This window comes from Anabrus simplex, chromosome 8 (genome assembly GCF_040414725.1).
Source record: "Anabrus simplex isolate iqAnaSimp1 chromosome 8, ASM4041472v1, whole genome shotgun sequence".
Lineage (NCBI taxonomy): Eukaryota > Metazoa > Arthropoda > Insecta > Orthoptera > Tettigoniidae > Anabrus > Anabrus simplex.
In genome coordinates, this window is record NC_090272.1 from 227,371,420 (window position 1) to 227,390,715 (window position 19,296).

Consider the following 19,296-nt stretch of genomic DNA (forward strand, 5'->3'; position numbering starts at 1 on the left):
AGTACGCTGGCCACGGAAGCATCTGTACACCTCGTAGAGCCTGTTGGGAGATGCGAGCAGTGTGTGGGCGGGCATTATCCTGCTGAAACAGAGCATTGGGCAGCCCCTGAAGGTACGGGAGTGCCACCGGCCGCAGCACATGCTGCACGTAGCGGTGGGCATTTAACGTGCCTTGAATACGCACTAGAGGTGACGTGGAATCATACGCAATAGCGCCCCAAACCGTGATGCCGCATTGTCTAGCGGTAGAACGCTCCACAGTTACTGCCGGATTTGACCTTTCTCCACGCCGACGCCACACTAGTCTGCGGTGACTATCACTGACAGAACAGAAGCGTGACTCATCGGAGAACACGACGTTCCGCCATTCCCTCATCCAAGTCGCTCTAGCCCGGCACCATGCCAGGCGTGCACGTCTATGCTGTGGAGTCAATGGTAGTCTTCTGAGCGGACGCCGGGAGTGCAGGCCTCCTTCAACCAATCGACGGGAAATTGTTCTGGTCGATATTGGAACAGCCAGGGTGTCTTGCACATGCTGAAGAATGGCGGTTGACGTGGCGTGCGGGGCTGCCACCGCTTGGCGGCGGATGCGCCGATCCTCGCGTGCTGACGTCACTCGGGCTGCGCCTGGACCCCTCGCACGTGCCACATGTCCCTGCGCCAACCATCTTCGCCACAGGCGCTTCACCGTGGACACATCCCTATGGGTATCGGCTGCGATTTGACGAAGCGACCAACCTGCCCTTCTCAGCCCGATCACCATACCCCTCGTAAAGTCGTCTGTCTGCTGGAAATGCCTCCGTTGACGGCGGCCTGGCATTCTTAGCTATACACGTGTCTTGTGGCACACGACAACACGTTCTACAATGACTGTCGGCTGAGAAATCACGGTACGAAGTGGGCCATTCGCCAACGCCGTGTCCCATTTCACGTTCGCTACGTGCGCAGCACAGCGGCGCATTTCACATCATGAGCATACCTCAGTGACGTCAGTCTACCCTGCAATTGGCATAAAGTTCTGACCACTCCTTCTTGGTGTTGCATTTGCTGTGTCAGTCAGTGTATATCAGAATTTCCAAGAAGCTTATCTTTAAGACTTTGATGAACAATTTAAAAATTGTATTGATTATATGACTTGCAACTTCAAGAACCTCCCATCCCCATCGTTGTAAGCGACGCTGAACGATGGCTGCTGTGAGAGCTGTCGCGTTATCGTGTAGGATTATGGCGTTGTCCAAAAGATCTGGACGTTTGGTTCTCACTGCACGGCGCAATTGGTACAACAGAAAGGAACTGTATAAACATCTTTGTCCATGGACACTGAACGGCCTGGGCAAGGCAAATCGTCAGTTGGTACTCTACCCCGTTTGAATGTCTCCACCCACTTCGCCACTGCTCTGTAGGACATGGCATGCACACTCAATGCTTCCCGCAGCTCTGCATGGCATTGGCGGGCATTTCTGCCGTGGAGAACTGCTATTTTAATATACGATCGTTGCTCCTGCTTGTTGACTTCCATTTTGTGATGCTCTCACTCACACACTGAACTTGGGGGCCTGCTTAGACCCACACTGTTGTTTACATACACCATCTAGTGGCATCATACGCAAGTACGTACCGTACGTTTCCAAATGCATATCTTAGATTTTCCGTGCTGTCTCCTGTTCGCGAGAAAAAAATAGTTGGCATACTTATGACTCGACCTACGTATATTATTATAATTTATTTAGCTGAAGATGGCCCTTAGGAGACGAAACATATACTGGATGTAATAAATTATGTATGTGTTGAATAGGCGGACCACTTAAATATAAGATTTAAGTTACTCTTAAATATTCGCTACTTGTGAAACTTGTGCAGGTAAACAGACTTAAATGAGTAGAATTTTGCTTAACTTTTGACTCGAATGTTTCCGGAATATGGTTTCTTATCTCAAATTGATCCATTTCCCTTCCTCCATAATCCCTGAAAGTTTGTACGGATATACCCTGTATTTGCAAAGGGGCAGAAAGCACCGTGCAGAAGGTACGAAAGTTGGAGAATATGTAACAGGAAGGAACAGGAGCAGCGATGGGATAAAAGATAGAGTGAGGAAGATGAGCACTGTCTACCTCGTGACTAGAGAAGTGTACAATGAAAGAACGCAAAGCCGAGGCAACAATGAGGAATGCGGTACTGTTCACAGCACGGGGCAGAGAGAAATCCTGCTGGCACCAAACAGAGGAGGTGAAAGATTGGAACGAAGTGGATTATTGGACTGAGATGCGGATCAAGGTTGAATGGACAGAGAACGGGAGAAATAAATATTCACCAGCGCTCAATGACAGAGAAAGGTGCAGGAGCAGGATAGAGAAGCACCATTGGGGAGAAAAGACGTTGGTGGTGGTGGTGATTACTCTTTTAAGAGGAAGTGCAACCTCTACATAACGATAATCAGAGAGAGAAAATGGAAGGGATCCGATACTACGAAACATGAAGATATCGGTCAAAGAAAGACAAAGGCCACGAAGATCGTGACACCCTCTCCCTCGAATGCTCTAATACCGTCGGGATCGGAAGAGAACAAGAGTTGACCAAAGGAGGTCGGATAGAATAAATTAAAGTGAGGAGCTAGGTTCCTCTGTCCACAAGTAAGTAGAAGCATGTAAGCTAAGGGGCCCGTGGTCGCCAACCAACGCTCCCAAGTTGAGAGCCCCTGAGGCCCCTTTTAGTCGTCTCTTACGACAGGCAGGGGATACCGCGGGTGTTATTCTACCTCCCCCACCCACAGGGGTCGAGAGACAAGAGAAGGGGATAGTGAAGATATCAAGTGAATAACGGGAAAGAAGCATGAAGTGGTGCTGGGAGGAGGAGAAGAAAACCCATGGGCGAGAAGTGGCATTTTGGATGCAGAAATTTGCTCCGGGAACTGGAGTGTTTATCGTACAGACAAGAGAGAAACAAAATGAGGGAGGTCTTCATAGTGGAGAAAGAAGATTTTGTAAGTTGTTAAAAAGTTAGCAAGGGAAACATGAAATTGTAGGTGTAAGGGCCATCTCTAAACTTCATTTTAGGGCGTACAGGGCTGGAAGGAGTGGCAATGACATGTAATCAGCGGGCGGCATCATTTTTCAAATGTTAACTGGGAAGGTAATGCGAATGACAGATGAGCTCTATAGAGAGACTGAAGGAGCGGTAGCTTTGCGGTAATGGAGGACTGCGGATATTGGTAGTGAGGTGGAGATCAACCTAGCAAAATAGACAGAGAGCTGTAGTAAGTCCTCTACAGCCCTGAGGAGTCTTAGCCTACCAAGGAACCGCTGCTCTGCTCAAAGGCCTGCAGATTACAAGATGACATGTGGTCGCTCTTGGACTTTTAGGCCGAGACCAATATCTCAACATCAGATGGCTCTTTAATGTTCTCATTTAGGTTGAGTGAACCACAGACGACCCCTCACATCGAGGTAAAAAAAAAAAACTGATCTTGCCGAGATTGGTTTCATAATATAGAGACACATGAGAAGCTACATTTTGCGCAAGCCTCTACCAAGAAACAGATTCAAGGATACTGCGTCCATCAAGAAATAACAAGAGGCGGAGAGGAGATTCAAAAATAATGGTAAGAATAATACTACCAGAGTCATGGACGATGGAAAAAATGACCCACTTCATTTTTCTGCAGCAAAATTTGCACGGATTCATCGAGGTTTGAATCAGTGATTCAATGGTGACATGAACCACGGACGGTTTATTGACAGCGGTCATAATTTGCAGTAGAATCGACAACTGCACACTCGGTCAATCACCTGTGGAGCTGTACCTGAGGCGGCCTATGACCAACCCTGCGGAGTCCTCCCTGTTATTTATAGCAAAGGTCAAGGCTGCTCGATTATTGACAGATGATACAGTACAAGCTCTGCTCCTCTCGCAGTTCTCACGTCCTTTCATTAACAAGCAATCCACATGCTTGTCGTCTCAACAGTACGATTGCAAGTATTACAACCATCATTGATGAGGCAGGAGCCTCCACGGTCGTTCTGCTCAGCATCGCATCCATTTTTAACTTTCTAACGATGATTCGTCTTCTTCTGACTCCTTATAGCTGAGGAATCGTTACCCTATGACTTAGTTACATCTCCATTGCAGCCGATCTTCTACTTCTCTGATAGAAGTCTAATGGTGACGCATTTCTTTTTGTTTCTTCACAAGTTGTTTTACGTCGCACCGACACAGATAGATCTTACGGCGACGATGGGAGAGGAAAGGGCTAGGAGTGGGAAAGAAGTGGCTGTGGTCTTAATTAAGGTACTGCCTGGTGTGAAAGTGGGAAACCACGGAAACCCATCTTTAGGGCTGCCGGCAGTGGGTTTCAAACCCACCATCTCCCGAATACTGGATACTGCCCGCACTTAAGGTGACACACTTAATCTGGTTCAATTATCCAACTGTTGTTCTACATCTGGTGCTCTTTTCGTCTAGCGTTCTTTGGACAATACTAGTATTGTTCAATAAATTTCCAATTTCTTTGGAATCATTTAAGAAAAGGCTAGGAAAACAACAGATAGGGAATCTGCCATCGGAGCGACTGCCCTAAATGCAGACCAGTAGTGATTGATTGATAGTCAATGCGTTAGTGGACTGACGCCTACATTGTAGGCAACGCGGCGTACACTCATGTACCACAGTCAGTAAGTTCTTGGACTGGCGCCTACAGTGTAAGCAACACAGTGTACACCTATGTACGTACTACAGTCAATATGTTCGGTGACTGGGCTGGCGCTAACAGTTCAAGGATCACATGGTATTTTGATCTGTATTTTCGTGTCTTTTTCTCGACGTGGTGATCCGGGCCATTTCGACTTGATCATCTCAAACATTTCGCTAGCGAATTTGCCTAATTTTTGGCAGAACTTGTAATTTGCCAGTTGCTCAAACTACGACATCCTCAATTTCCGTCGCTGACATTCAACTACCCTTCACAGCAGATACCGTAGTCCTGCTTATACTGCCTCTTAGTGTAAATAGCGAAGAACTGTGCCGGCAAAATTCTGTTTCGAAATTCTGTAAATCATTGATATGTGGGGTTTCTGAACGTAACTATTATTGACTACAACTCCTGGAGACCTCCACTGTTTAAGAAATCTGACCTGTCCATTGAATCCCGTGGGAAGGAAGTGCCCTGGGATATGAAAGCAAAGTTTCAGGTGTCACAGTATAACTATTTCCAGTATTCTAGGGACCACTACCCAGTCTTATAACCTAAAACGTCAGGCTTCTTAACAGTATTCCCAGTGCCATTGTGATGCCAGAAAAAAGGGCGTGTAAACAGAATCTTCCGATTAATATACAGAAAATGGAGGATTTGGAAAATTGGAAGGAAACATGCTGATGAAGGGGAAATTCGAGGATTCTGGAAAACCGTGTATAACTGAGATATCACTGACAGAAAAACTAGTTAAAAAGGTTGTTGATTTTAAAATCATTTCTACGGTATGTACATTTAAAAAAATGCAATTTTCGTAAGTTTCTAGCGATAATTTTACAAATTGACATGGTCATTATTTTCTAGATGAATATTGTAATTCAACATATTATTGTAAAAAACATGTGCCATATTATCATAAAAATCTCCATCACTTTTTGAAATCCCTTAAGTCATCAACATTTAAACTAGTTTTAGAACAATTGTAATATATTACGTATCTTCGTGGCATGCTGAATCAAGATTTAAATTTTAGAAGTAATATAAACATTTACAACTTCTCTACGTAATTAATTATTAATTTCTCTTATTTTCCCACAATGTACAATTCTGGAGGTACGGGGTTTTAAAAATAACCTATTCAGCTACGAGTTACAGGTTTAGTCATTATCCCCCCACCACATTATTCACACATCCTGCATACAATGCCCGGACACATTATTTTCTAGCTATCATTCTTCTCCTTCCTGACATTTTCCCAATAATTACCTGAGGTCTGCACTTTGCATGTGATTAGCCCAGTTTTAAGGTCGGATACCCTTCCTGACGCCAACTCTGTATGGAGGGATTTGCTCACTATTGCGTGTTAGCGTGATGTGTGTTGTTCGTTAATTAAGATGTTTATTGAGACGAACCCAAATACCCAGTCTCCGAACTAGAGTTCGATCCTCGCTCAGTCCGGTGGTATTTGAAGGTGCTCAAATACGTCAGCCTCGTGTCGGTAGATTTACTGGCACGTAAAAGAACTCCTGCGGGACTAAATTCCGGCACCTCGGCGTCTCCGAAAACCGTAAAAGAGTAGTTAGTGAGACGTAAAACAAATAACACTATTATTATTAGGGAAATTAACCATACGCTGTTAAAATCCACAGCCCCACCGGGAATCGAACCCGGTGTCCTCCGAACCGAAGGCTATTCAGTCAACGAGCCGGACTATTTCATAGCAATCATAAATCTGCAAAATTACAGAAAACCATATAAAAGATAACAATTCACTACTAGAAACAGACAACATAATTAACCTTCTAAGATCAACCGTAAACCAAAACAGTTTTACATTCAACGACGAAAATATATTTTCAAGAGGAAGGATTAACTGTGGGATTACCATTATCAGGAATAATAGTTAACACTTTCTTAAATAACACTGAAAATAATTTCTTAACGAAACAGCTATTTAAAGGGATTTGACACTGGAGCACATACGTAGAGGATGATTATGCACATTTGGCAATGACGTCACAAACGATCAGCACTTATTAAACACACTGAATTCCTACCACAGGTCAATCGAATTCACAACGAAACCAGAAAGTAACGAGATCAAATTTTAGACATCACAATCAATAGGAAAACAACGACCTGCTGTGCAAAATATACGCAGAACTCACTAAGACTTCACACACAATGGACAACGAATCCTAGCACACGAACACGCACAAATCAACAGAGCTCAATACAATAATTCACAGAACTATATCTATAGCAATAAGCAGGACAGATCCTCTCAGTTTAAATTACTACGTTGATGGGATGAAAGTTCCTTTTGGGGATCATTGCAAGTATCTAGGTGTTAATATAAGGAAAGACCTTAATTGGGGTAATCACATAAACGGGATTGTAAATACAGGGTACAGATCTCTACACACGGTTAAGAGTGTATTTAAGGGTTGTAGTAAGGATGTAAAGGAGAGGGCATATAAGTCTCCTTTTTTTTTCTTCTGCTATTTGCTTTACGTCGCACCGACACAGATATGTCTTACGGCGACGATGGGATAGGAAAGGCCTAGGAATTGGAAGGATTGGAAGGAAGCGGCCGTGGCCTTAATTAAGGTACAGCCCCGGCATTTGCCTGGTGTGAAAAAGGGAAACCACGGAAAACCATCTTCAGGGCTGCCGACAGTGGGGCTCGAACCCACTATCTCCCGATTACTGGATACTGGCCGCACTTAAGCGACTGCAGCTATCGAGCTCGGTTATAAGTCTCTGATAAGACCCCAGCTAGAGTATGGTTCCAGTGTATGGGACCCTCACCAGGATTACTTGATTCAAGAACTGGAAACAATCCAAGGAAAAGCAGCTCGATTTGTCCTGGGTGATTTCTGACAAAAGAGTAGCGTTACAAAAATGTTGCAGAGTTTGGGCTGGAAAGACCTGGGAGAAAGGAGACGAGCTGCTCGACTAAGTGGTATGTTCCGAGCTGTCAGTGGAGAGATGGCGTGGAATGTCATCAGTAGACGAATACATTTGAGTGGTGTCTTTAAAAGTAGGAAAGATCACAATATAAAGATAAAGTTGGAATTCAAGAGGACAAATTGGAGCAAATATTTATTTATAGGAAGGGGAGTTAGGGATTGGAATAACTTACCAAGGGAGATGTTCAAAAAATTTCTAAGTACTTTGGAATTATTTAAGAAAAGCCTAGTTAAACATCAGATAGGCAATCTGCCACCTGGGCAACTGCCTTAAATGCAGATCAGTGGTGATTGACAGATTTCAAAAAACGAAAAATAGACAATAAAAATAGCGAAAGAAAACAGTCTCCCACCTGAGACAGTACATGGATTACGAAGGAAACAAAGAAAACGCACCAGAAAAACCACAACTGAAAACAACATATACACATACCTCAATCACGTGGACAAGAATATGTACAAGATAGCTAAAATTTAAAAAAAAGCAAGCTCTGAAAGTAGCCTTCAAGAAGAAGAACCCACTACAAAGACACATCAGGAAATGAAACATAAACAAAAACTCCTTTTCTCCAAATCGAGAGTTTATGATGTCAAATGCCAAGAACAAAATTGCAACGTCGTACATATAGACAAAACAGAAGGCAAAATTTATACACCTGATACAAAGACGCTGTTAGACACATTCGCCAGTCAGCCTCCAATCATTTCACAAACATTAACAAAAAATATTAAAATTGTACAAATTAAGCACGGTAGCAGCACATAGCCAAAGAGCCAACCAAATCAACGTTAAGGGTCACACACATCTGAAAAATCCTCACACCCACTCTTCACGCTACTAAAATTCAAATTTTTGCAAAACAATATTTCACACTATTTTTCACTATCACTTAATCTCACTGGAGGTTTCTCTGACGCGAAGTACGTCTGGAATGTGCGTATTGTTATATCAATCTACACTAAACTCTATGAATTTAGCAGCAGCTCGCCACTCAAGAGCGTTTTGTAGAGATGGGACAGGAAGGCATTGAAACTGGGGAGTGGTAAGAGGATTGGTCGAAGTCTCTCTTCATTCCTTTGCACAAGAAAGGATCAATTAGTAACTGCTCTAACTACCGAACTACTGAACTCATATCTCATACAAGCAAAATCTTCCTGTACATCCTGAACCAGCGCTTAAAGCCGCACGTTCTCCCTCCCATTACCGCAGAACAAGCAGGTTTTGTTGAAGGAAAAGTAACTCGAGAACATATCCTTAATATAAAGCAAATAATTGAGAACTCACGTGAATTCTGTGCCCCGTTTTCACCTAATTTCTTGACTATAGAAAAACATTTGATTGCGTTGTCTGGGAAGCGTTGTGGCAGCTGGCTATAGAGTTCGGTGTCCCAAAACACCTGATAGCACTGATCGGAGTTCTATACAACTATCACATAACAGCTGTGAAGACAAATCCCACCACCACCGAATTCTTCAATGTATCTAGAGGTGTTAGAATGGGTTCTGTCCTATCCCTCAATTATACAAGATCTATGCTGAATATGTCATTAGGAAAGTTATTGGTGGATGAAATCGAGGCATATCAATTGGTGAAAGAACTATTAATAAACTCCGATTTTCCGATGACACTGTACTCGTAGCGAGCAGTGAAGATGAACTTACTGACCTAGTGACAAAAATAGAGGATGCTGTTGTATCGTATGGATTAGACATCAATCTCACTCTCAATAACTGATCGAGGAGCACAGGTCCAACTTACACGTCGATTAAGGACGCGAATTCTTTCGCTTATCTTGGGTCAACAGTTAGTGACACGGGAAGTTGTGAAGAAAACGGATCACGCTAGGACAAGTGGCTATGAAGAAGCTCACAAAGATCTGGAAGAAAATGGTGATCACAAAGTGTTTTCTGTCTTCTTATATGGTTGCGAAACATTGACTCTCAAGGTCAGAGACAAGCTGCGCATTGATGCATTCGAGCTTTGGTGGTGGCACATAATGCAGAAGATAGACCGAAAAAATAGAACTAATGTGTCCATTACCAAATATTTTAACATGTCCAAGCGCGTTTATTCCCATGTCAAGCAAAAAGTCCTCCAGTTATCTGGATATATTGCGAGAAGAGATGGAGAATACCGAGAACAATTAATAATGGAAGGGAAAGCTGAGGGCATGAGACCGAGGGGGGGAACATCAGCGAGCAGGTGCAAAGACCATTCAGCAGGTTTTGAGACTTCACGGGGTCACGGTGTTCAGCAATGAGTCCCGCGACATGCGATGATGAACATTTATCAGTAAATATGAAGTCGTTAATTCATGTCGACAAATTAATTTCTTCAAAAAATCATTATCATGCATTCATTTTCTGATGCAAGTGAAGCCACATAGACTATAACCAGGTAGAACAGAGTTGTACCGGCTCTGCCTTCCCCTACACACACGTTTGTGTTAAAAGCCACAATCCAGGCCAGTGACCTGAAATCAGTCCATCCTCGGGCGTTGGACATAACGAACTTGAAACCAGAGCTGGTTTTAGGTTAAATACAGAGAACGTTCTCAAATTTACTAAGGTATCAATAACGGACTTCTGTCATACGTGTTCATAACATCACCAATTTACAATCATCGACAAGTTTATAAAACCTAAGAAATGTTGTACAAATACCAGGTGACTCGCTAGCTCAGTATTTCCTACTTACAAGTGTCCCGCATGCAGTAATGATGAATGGGATGTCTAATAGCTGATTTTCACAGGGGCATTAGTCTACTGGCTACGGTTAAGTTACGTCAGTACCAAGAGATAATGACCGGACGGCCACACGCTGCATGTTCCTCGGTACTACCCGTCTAATCTGACCCCTTGCGTTAGTAAACCTCGTTTTCGAATGCATAGCAATAGGCTGGTATTTGGTATAGAAGCACTACAATAGCTGGTGTGTTCATCAATTACGAATACACAGACTTAATTTTAATCTATGAAGAAGTTGGTCGGAATGCAGCTGAAGTTCGCAGACGGCATGCGCAGAAGTTACCAAATAGCCACCTTCCTTCTGTGGACATATTTCGGCGAACAAAATTGTAATTAAGAGTTAGTAAAGCGTTCAAAGCACATACAAGTAACTTTTTGGTGTATTACAATTACTGCTATTTGCTTCACATCCGAAATACAGCACGTTGTAGCGCTCCTTTGTAAACCAGCGATTAGGCATCCCGTTCATCATTATTGCATGCCGGACACTTGTGAGTAGAAAGTACGGGACTTGAGAACCACCTGGTATATACGATTTGATACAATCTGATGATGTTGATGCAGAAGGAAACATGTCATTCTGTCACTTACAAGTACAGTATGTAATAATGTTCTAAGAATTATATTTCTACAGAATGAAATAAACTTAACAGTTATATCAATTGAGTCAGCATTCAAAAGAAATGGCTTTCCTTCTTAACGACTTTGAATCGAAGCCATTTTTTAAGTACGTAAGATATTATCAAAATACATTTTGCCTATTTTCTTAAATACCACTATTTTCGTAAAAGCATGTTGGAAATTTGACAATGATTTTATAATTTGAAGACAATGGGCTTTTGATTTTTTATTGTTAGGTTGTACTGTACACGTTTGTCAGTGTACGCTGTGTCGATTGTCGTTGACTGGAAACGTTTGTCGTGGTGTTATAAGTCAATGTTAGTACAGCTAAGGTGTTGCAAGTGTAATACGTTACTATTGCAAGGGTTCTGGCATAAGTTATCGCAACTACTTAGTTTGGATCGAATGGTGGATCTACCAGACAAATAAAAGAATACAGATGGAAGTGGGGATCGTAAGGTGCTGTGAATGTATGAAAAAAGCGGAGTAGGTGTAGGAAACAGTCAGCCATTTGTGCTACATAATGTACAGTAACTAAACAATCAAAGTAGTCCTCTAGACTGTCCAGCTTGAGGGAAACGTCGGATACCAGTCACCTCACCACGCGTCAATTTTGTAACCTCGTTTTTCACATCGTTGGCTATGTCTTCTCACGCCCCAAACTGTCTCCTACGCAATGGTTCTTTCACTTTGGGAATGAGATCAAAATCGCATGGAGATAGGTCCGGTGAGTATGGCGGCTGATCCAGTATTTCCCATCCCGAGTGCTGAAGTTGCCTCCGTACAGCCTCTGCTGTATGCGGTCTGGCGTTGTCATGGATAAGGATGACGTTATTTTCCCTTGTAACTCAAGTGGCGCCCATCATCTGTCCACTGTGAGTGGCACGTCAGTCTGGGCACTAGCAGGTCTTCCGGAACGTTGCACGTTGCTACGTGTTTCACGTCCATCTCGCTACGGTTCGGTATGGAAGGGCATTATACCTTACGGCTTCAACAAGCTCTCTATGACATACTTTGGCATTGCTATCCCGGCGAACGGCCAATGCGTACGCTGTTCTAGTCTCGTCACATCCATTCTGCACGAAGCCTGAGTCACTACTGTGGTTCCATAGACCTGTGCGTGGTGTAGTTCTGTCAATTTCGCCGTAAACGATACGCAACTCAAACGTAACCCCCGGACAGTAACCATATTGCTCTTGACCAATAGCATGCTTGCTTTGTCAGTGACAGTCCACATGGAGTATTTCAAAAGCGTACCGGTCCTTAAGCCGACTCGCTTGTCAGGTCTACAGTGTTGCACAGCTGCACGCAGTTATGTCCAGTGGCTATATAGTTAAAAGTTGACAACGCTGTGTCTCGAGTTGGGGAAATCCTGGCACTGCACGGACAGGGAATGTAAACACAGCCGGCCATCTAGGTTTCAAAAGCGTGCTGATCGTTATCGAGGACATTGCAAGAACTATGTCTGTCGAACGCACCTCCATCTCGTGCTGTGTCCATGTACTAAGAGTGTCATGATTTCCAGGATCTATGACCATTGTGTTGTAGCTGTATTAAAGTTGAATTTACAGGAATCATATTGGTTTAGGAATAACTCTGTAGCTGTGAACAACGAAGAGAATTCCTTTCATTCACAGAAACATGCAGATTTATCGCTAAAATATATAACAGTGTAGAATTAAGTAAGACTTGGAGACCTGGATATTGGCTCATTGTTAAACATTGTTTTCTCTGTGGCAGGCTGGAGATAGAAGCACTTGCTCGAGTCTACCGCAAGCTGGTGGCCAATGCAGCCAACTCACCTGTAGGAAGCAGCGCAGTGGGAAGTCCAGCTCCAGCAGTGATACCAACACCAACTGGAACTACAACCGAGGTTCGAAGATTTCTCTCGTTTTTTACTCTTTGTAGAAAACCACACATTTATTTATTTATTTCGTGTCAGAGTGTTGAGAAACTTAAAAATATAAATAAGGTATTATATACAAATAAAACAGAATGCACTTTATGTCACAAAACATGTTTCACACAATGTCTGCCCAGAAATGGGCAACAGAAATTCCCTCTTCAGTGGCTTGAATCAAGTCTTGAAGTGTACAACGAACAGGGGAGGACTGACAGTCATACAGGTGTTGGGTAGTTTGTTGCTCCCCACAATCGCAGAAGTCTGACTGATCTTTCAGATAACCCCATTTCTTAAGGTTATCCTTGGATTTACCTACTCCACTCCTCAAACGATTAAGTGCCTTCCAGGTTGTCCATTCCAAATTATGACCAGGGGGTGGAGATTCAGAAGGCACCATCCAATCAGAAAGATGCTCCATTTTTGCTCGCCACATATCACAACGTGTTGTTCTTGCTGGTTTATCGAGAGCCTTGGAGACATTGAGGAAACTTTTCCTGGACTTCAGTCTTCTGGGTGGAGGTCGATGTCCAAATAACGGGTGGTTGCTTGTGAGATCCACCTTCGACCTCTCTTGCCTTGCAAACACTTCTCGCCGAATGTCTGGAGGAGAAATACCAGCCAAGCAGTAGAGTTTGTTAGTGGGAGTAGGTTTCAGACACCCAGTTACTATTCTACATGTTTCATTAAGGGCTGCATCCACCCGCTTCGTATGGGCTGACCTAAACCATACAGGACACGCATACTCAGCTGCAGAAAAACTCAGAGCAAGAGCTGAGGTTCTTAACAAAGTTGGATGGGCTCCCCATTTGCTTGAGCCAAGTTTACGGAGGATGTTATTTCGGGCTGAGACTTTCTGTCCAGAATTAACACAGTGTTTCTTGTATGTTAAGGTCCGGTCTAAAGTGACACCCAGGTACCTAGGTGTAAAACAATGCTCCAGTTGCTTACCCTCCCATGTCACGCACAGCTGTCTAGTAGCTTCTCGATTTCGAAGATGAAATGCACACACCTGGGTCTTAGTCGGGTTTTGCAGTAACCGGTTCTTCTGATAGTACACTGAAAGTTCCTTAAGTGCATTTGAGAGCTGCATTTCAGTGGTTTGAAAGTCGTCGCACTGGACAGCTAAAGCCAGGTCATCGGCATAAATGAAGCTTCTTGTATAGGAAGGCCTTGGCTGGTCATTTGTGTAGATGTTAAAGAGGATTGGCGAGAGGACACTGCCCTGAGGAAGCCCGTTCCGTTGGTCCCTCCACCTACTGCACTTTCCTTGAAACTCAACAAAGAACCGGCGATTCTGCAGGAGAGTTTCAACAATCTTCGTGAAACCATAGTCTCTGGTGAAGTTATAGAGCTTGGTGATCAAAGTTCTATGGTGCACTGTGTCGTATGCTGCTGTAAGGTCCACAAATACCACACCTGTGATTTTACGTCTTTCAAACCCATCCTCTATGTGCTGAGTTAAATTGAGCACCTGTGAAGTGCAGTTCCTTCCAGATCTAAAGCCCGCCTGTTCTGGAATAAGAAGGTGATCTGCTTTAGATGTGAGGCGCTCAAGTAGGATCCTCTCAAATATCTTATATAGGTGACAAAGTAATGATATTTGCCTGTAGCTCTTAGGATCTAATGGATCCTTACCTGGCTTCAAAATAGCTATCACTCTAGACTTCCTCCATACCTTAGGTATCTGTTTACTCTGCAGGCAATTGTTTAGAAAATCAACAACCCACTTCCTTGCTCTGGAACCAAAATGTTTTATTTGTTCCACTCTCATATCATCCAGACCTGTAGCCTTGCCATTTTTGGATTTGTTTATAGCTTTCTCTAATTCCTCTAGGGTGATATTATTAGTGAGGTCGCTAGACTCCTTATCTATTTGGCGTTCTATTTTAACTCTATTCATATAACCCCCTATTTTTCCATTGAGCAAAAGTTGATGAGCAATGGCATCTGGGGACAAATTGACGTGTACAGGGGCTTTTGTGAAGTCATTATTAAGCCTCTTTAAAAGTCGCCAGGCTTTCTGACTACTTTTAGACATGTCCAGCTCTTCAAGGGTAGATATCCAACGATTTCGTTTATCTTCCGCTATCATTGTTGTCAACTCTAGACCTTTCTGCACAGTCTCTTCGCCAAAGGGATTCGTCTCAAATAGATCAATGTATTCAGCCATCAGAGCTGAGGAATGTTGATTGAGTCCAGGAACATAATTCATTCGACAACCTCTGGGAATTGACTGTCTGGAGCTCTTGTTCACTGCATCTACAAACAGGTCGTAGTCAGTCATAGAAATACCTATATCAGATACAGCATCTTCCAGATGTGCAGTAAACTTGTTCCAGTCTGCTTTCTTAAAATTATATCGCCTGCGGAAAGGTACGCTCATAGGACGTACCGCAGCAAATACCTGACACATGATGGGTCTATGCTGTGCGTGTGGTATTGGGGTGCCGATGTTCTTTATACACTGCTGAGCAATTCCTTCGCTAACAAAGATTAGATCAGGGTTATAACCTCGTTGCCAACGCCCGCTGTTAAAAGAAGGAGGAAGTTTAACATCGTGTAACAGTAGCATCTGGTGGGTCTCAGCCCATTCCAGCACAGCCTCTCCATCTTCATTCTCATGTTCATATCCCCAGACGTTGCTTTGGCTGTTAAAGTCACCAATTACAATGTGGACGGCTTGATTGTCGAAATTCCTTGGTTTCTGGAAATGGAATGCAGAATTTGGTGGTTTATATATAGAGGAAACAGTGCAATGATTTAACTCAACTGTGAGGAGTTCTACGTCAGCACAGTGGATAGGACTGCTATACCAGGTTTGACAAATATTGCGCTTCCATGCTGTTGACTTGGTCTCTCTACCACTAAACGCATGCCAGAAATTCTTGGCCTGCTCTGATTATTGTCTCGATGGGTTTCTTGTACACAAAGGACATCACAACCATGTTCCTTACATAAATACTGTAAGAGTTCTTCTTTTACAAGGGACATTCCTTCGATGTTTATAGACATAATCGACAACTGTGGTCCTGAAAAGGACCTTTTTAAAATCATCTTTCAACACAGAATGGCTCTGTATAAAAGGATAAAGGAAAAAAGTTTAATAATTATACATTAAGTACTAACACTAAGAGTTTTGAAACGTAACTACAGTACTTACCTGGTTCTACAGTTGAAGATCTCCGTGCAAAAACCGCTGAAGTCCAATTTGTTTAAGAAAACACGTTTGATGTGTATTGGGCAGAGAAATACAGTGTCTCATTTAAACTCAGACCGAACGCACGGTGTTTGTACTCTGCGCTACTGCAGCTGCCTCGGCCGAACTTTTGTCGCGCGCGGTCGCCCTACTTTAAGCGTGTATACAGTCTTATATGAAATCTTATCTTATAAAATATGCTGGAAGGTCTTCCTGCCTGGGTTATACAGGCATTGTACCTGGTAACCACAGCCGCAGCATCTTTGGTAACCAAGGCCTACGGTAACGACTAATGTGACGTCACTGACGGTACACTTTCTATTTCAAGACATCTATTTATACATATCCACAGCCGCAGCATCTTTGGCGACCAAGGCATACGGTAACGACTATTGCCACGTCACTTCCGTCACACATTTCGTCCCGTACGAACATTTTCAGATGACCCGCAGCTAGTTATCGCTAGCATTCGGCTGTATTCTGTCAGAAACTCCGAGTTGTTTCTTAACCGACGGTATACTCAGGTCGCTATGAAATATTTGGCCGAAACAGTGTTACGTGATTGTTAGTTAACGGGCATGTCAGTGGAGAAATGGCTCGTTTTGACATTAGCGGACGAATAAGACTGAGTGGAGTTTTAAAAAGTAGGAAACATCATGATATGATTGCTGTTGTTTGAGTCATCAGTCAACAGACAGGCTTGATGCAGCTCTCCGTGCCACCCTGTCATAGGCTAACCTTTTCATTTCTACGTTACTGCTGCATCCTGCATCTGCTCCAATCTGCTTGTCATACCTTGGCCTACCCCTACCGTTCTTACCACCTACACTTCCCTCAAAAACTAACTGAACAAGTCCTGGGTGTTTAAGGATGTGTCCTATCATTCTGTCTCTTCTTCTCGTCAAATTTAGCCATATCGTTCTCCTCTCACCAATTCGTTTCAATATCTCTTCATTCGTGATTCAATCTACCCATCTCACCTTCACCATTCTTCTGAAACACCACATTTCGAAAGCTTCTATTTTTTTCCTTTCTGAACTACTTATCGTTCATGTTTCACTTCCATAAAATGCCGCGCTTCAGACGAAAGTCTTCAGAAACATGTTTCTAATTCCGATATCAATGTTCAAAGTGAGCAAGTTCCTTTTCTTAAGAAAGGCCTTCCTGGCTTGTGCTAGTCTGCATTCTATGTCCTGTTTACTTCTGCCATCGTTAGTTATTTTACTACCCAAGTAACAATATTCACCTGCTTCCTTTAAGACTTCATTTCATCATCATCATCATCATCATCATCATCATCATCATCATCATCATCATCATCAGTTTACCCTCCAGGTTCGGTTTTTTCCTCGGACTTAGCGAGGGATCCCACCTCTACCGCCTCAAGGGCAGTGTCCTGGAGCTTCAGACTCTTCGTCGGGGGATACAACTGAGGAGTATGACCAGTACCTCGCCCAGGCAGCCTCACCTGCTATGCTGAACAGGGGCCTTGTGGAGGGATGGGAAGATTGAAAGGGATAGGCAAGGAAGAGGGAAGGAAGCGGCCGTGGCCTTAAGTTAGGTACCATCCCGGCATTCGCCTGGAGGAGAAGTGGGAAACCACGGAAAACCACTTCCAGGATGGCTGAGGTGGGAATCGAACCCACCTCTACTCAGTTGACCTCCCGAGGCTGAGTGGACCCCGTTCCAGCCCTCGTACCACTTTTCAAATTTCGTGGCAGAGGCGGGAATCGAACCCGGGCCTCCGGGGATGGCAGCTAATCACGCTAACCACTACACCACAGAGGCGGACTAAGACTTCATTTCCTAATCTAATATTACCTCCATCCCCTGACAACTTCGTTTGACTGCACTCCATTACTTTTGTTTTGGACTTATTTATTTTCAACTTGTACTCCTTACCCAAAACTCCACCCATACCATTCACCAGTTTCTCAAAATCCTCTGCCGACTCAGATAAAATAGTAATATCATCGGGAAATCTCAGGGTTCTGATTTCCTCTCCTTGGATTGTGATTCCCTTTCCAAATTCCTCTTGGATTTGCTTTCCTGCCTGTTCTACATACACAACGAAAAAGGGGAGGGTAACCGCATTCTTATGTCTCTCCTCCTACTATGAATATAAGGTTGGAATTCAAGAGGACGAATTGGGGCACAGATTCGTTTGTAGGGAGACAAATTAGGGATTAGAATAATTTACCAAGGGAGATGTTTTATATATGTTGAACTTCTTTGACATCTGCCTTCTGAGCGATAGCCGTAAATTCAGATCAGTGGTAATAATAATAGGGCTCAGCTACCGTGTGCAGACATTTCAATTTCACGCCATCTGGCTGTCTGCTCGTCAATTTCGACGTTCTGTTTTACTCTAAGCCTACTAGATGGGAGTAAAGCGAAACTCTCTCGGGCGTCTATGGCTGAGATTTAATTAATTTTGTCGGATAATTATGCCTTTGCTGGCAGGACCTAGCGTTTACAGTGCACTATGTCTTCTGGTATGGGCTAGATTAATTTTGTTACTTTCATTGATCTGTCTCTGTCTTATCGTTGGCTTTGACAATATGAAAGTGACTGAGGTATGAGCGATGCTAGTAATGCCATTCCTTGGGCAGCCAGTCCCTGCTATGAATGGTGTGAAAACGTTGCTCAAAGGGTCGGTTTGTGCATTATTTCAGTGGGCTTGGCAGACTGATATGTAATAGCAACTTCTGGCTCGGTGAGGAAAGCAACGGGAAACTACCTCACTCCTCATTTCCCTAGTACACCTCTTCAGTGATGCCTAGGCCATCTATGACAGCTGATGGCAGAACTGTTGAGGATCCAACCAGCTTTAGGGCTGAAGACTGAACATACACAAACCCAAATGTGTCATCAGAGATCTTCTACATGCCGACATCGTACGATATGGAGTTTCGAATGCACTTTTTACCGCCCTTCAAAAATCCGACTATCTCTGCCGGGTTTGAACCCCTATCTTGGGATCTGGAGGCTGATACTCTACCACTGATCCACAGAGGCAGCTAGATCAGTGGTGATTGATGATGATGAGCTCTGATTTGATAAGTGTTTTGTACTTCGAGCAGTTTTGGTAAATATTATTGTGACGTTATTTCACCCTGGTGGTTCTGGATGTTATGACTCATATTGACACACAGTTTGAGTGAGAACAAGT

The 19,296-nt window shown here is 43.5% G+C and overlaps 1 protein-coding gene across 1 annotated transcript in view; it reads left to right on the plus strand.

Annotated features, from left to right (window-relative positions):
• LOC136879385 (calaxin) overlaps positions 1-19,296 on the plus strand; it is a 119,055-nt gene that overhangs the window by 23,198 nt on the left and 76,561 nt on the right. The window contains exon 2 of the mRNA XM_067153199.2: positions 12,766-12,898. Within this exon, the coding sequence (XP_067009300.1) occupies positions 12,766-12,898 (133 nt within the window). The remainder of the gene's footprint in view (positions 1-12,765; positions 12,899-19,296) is intronic.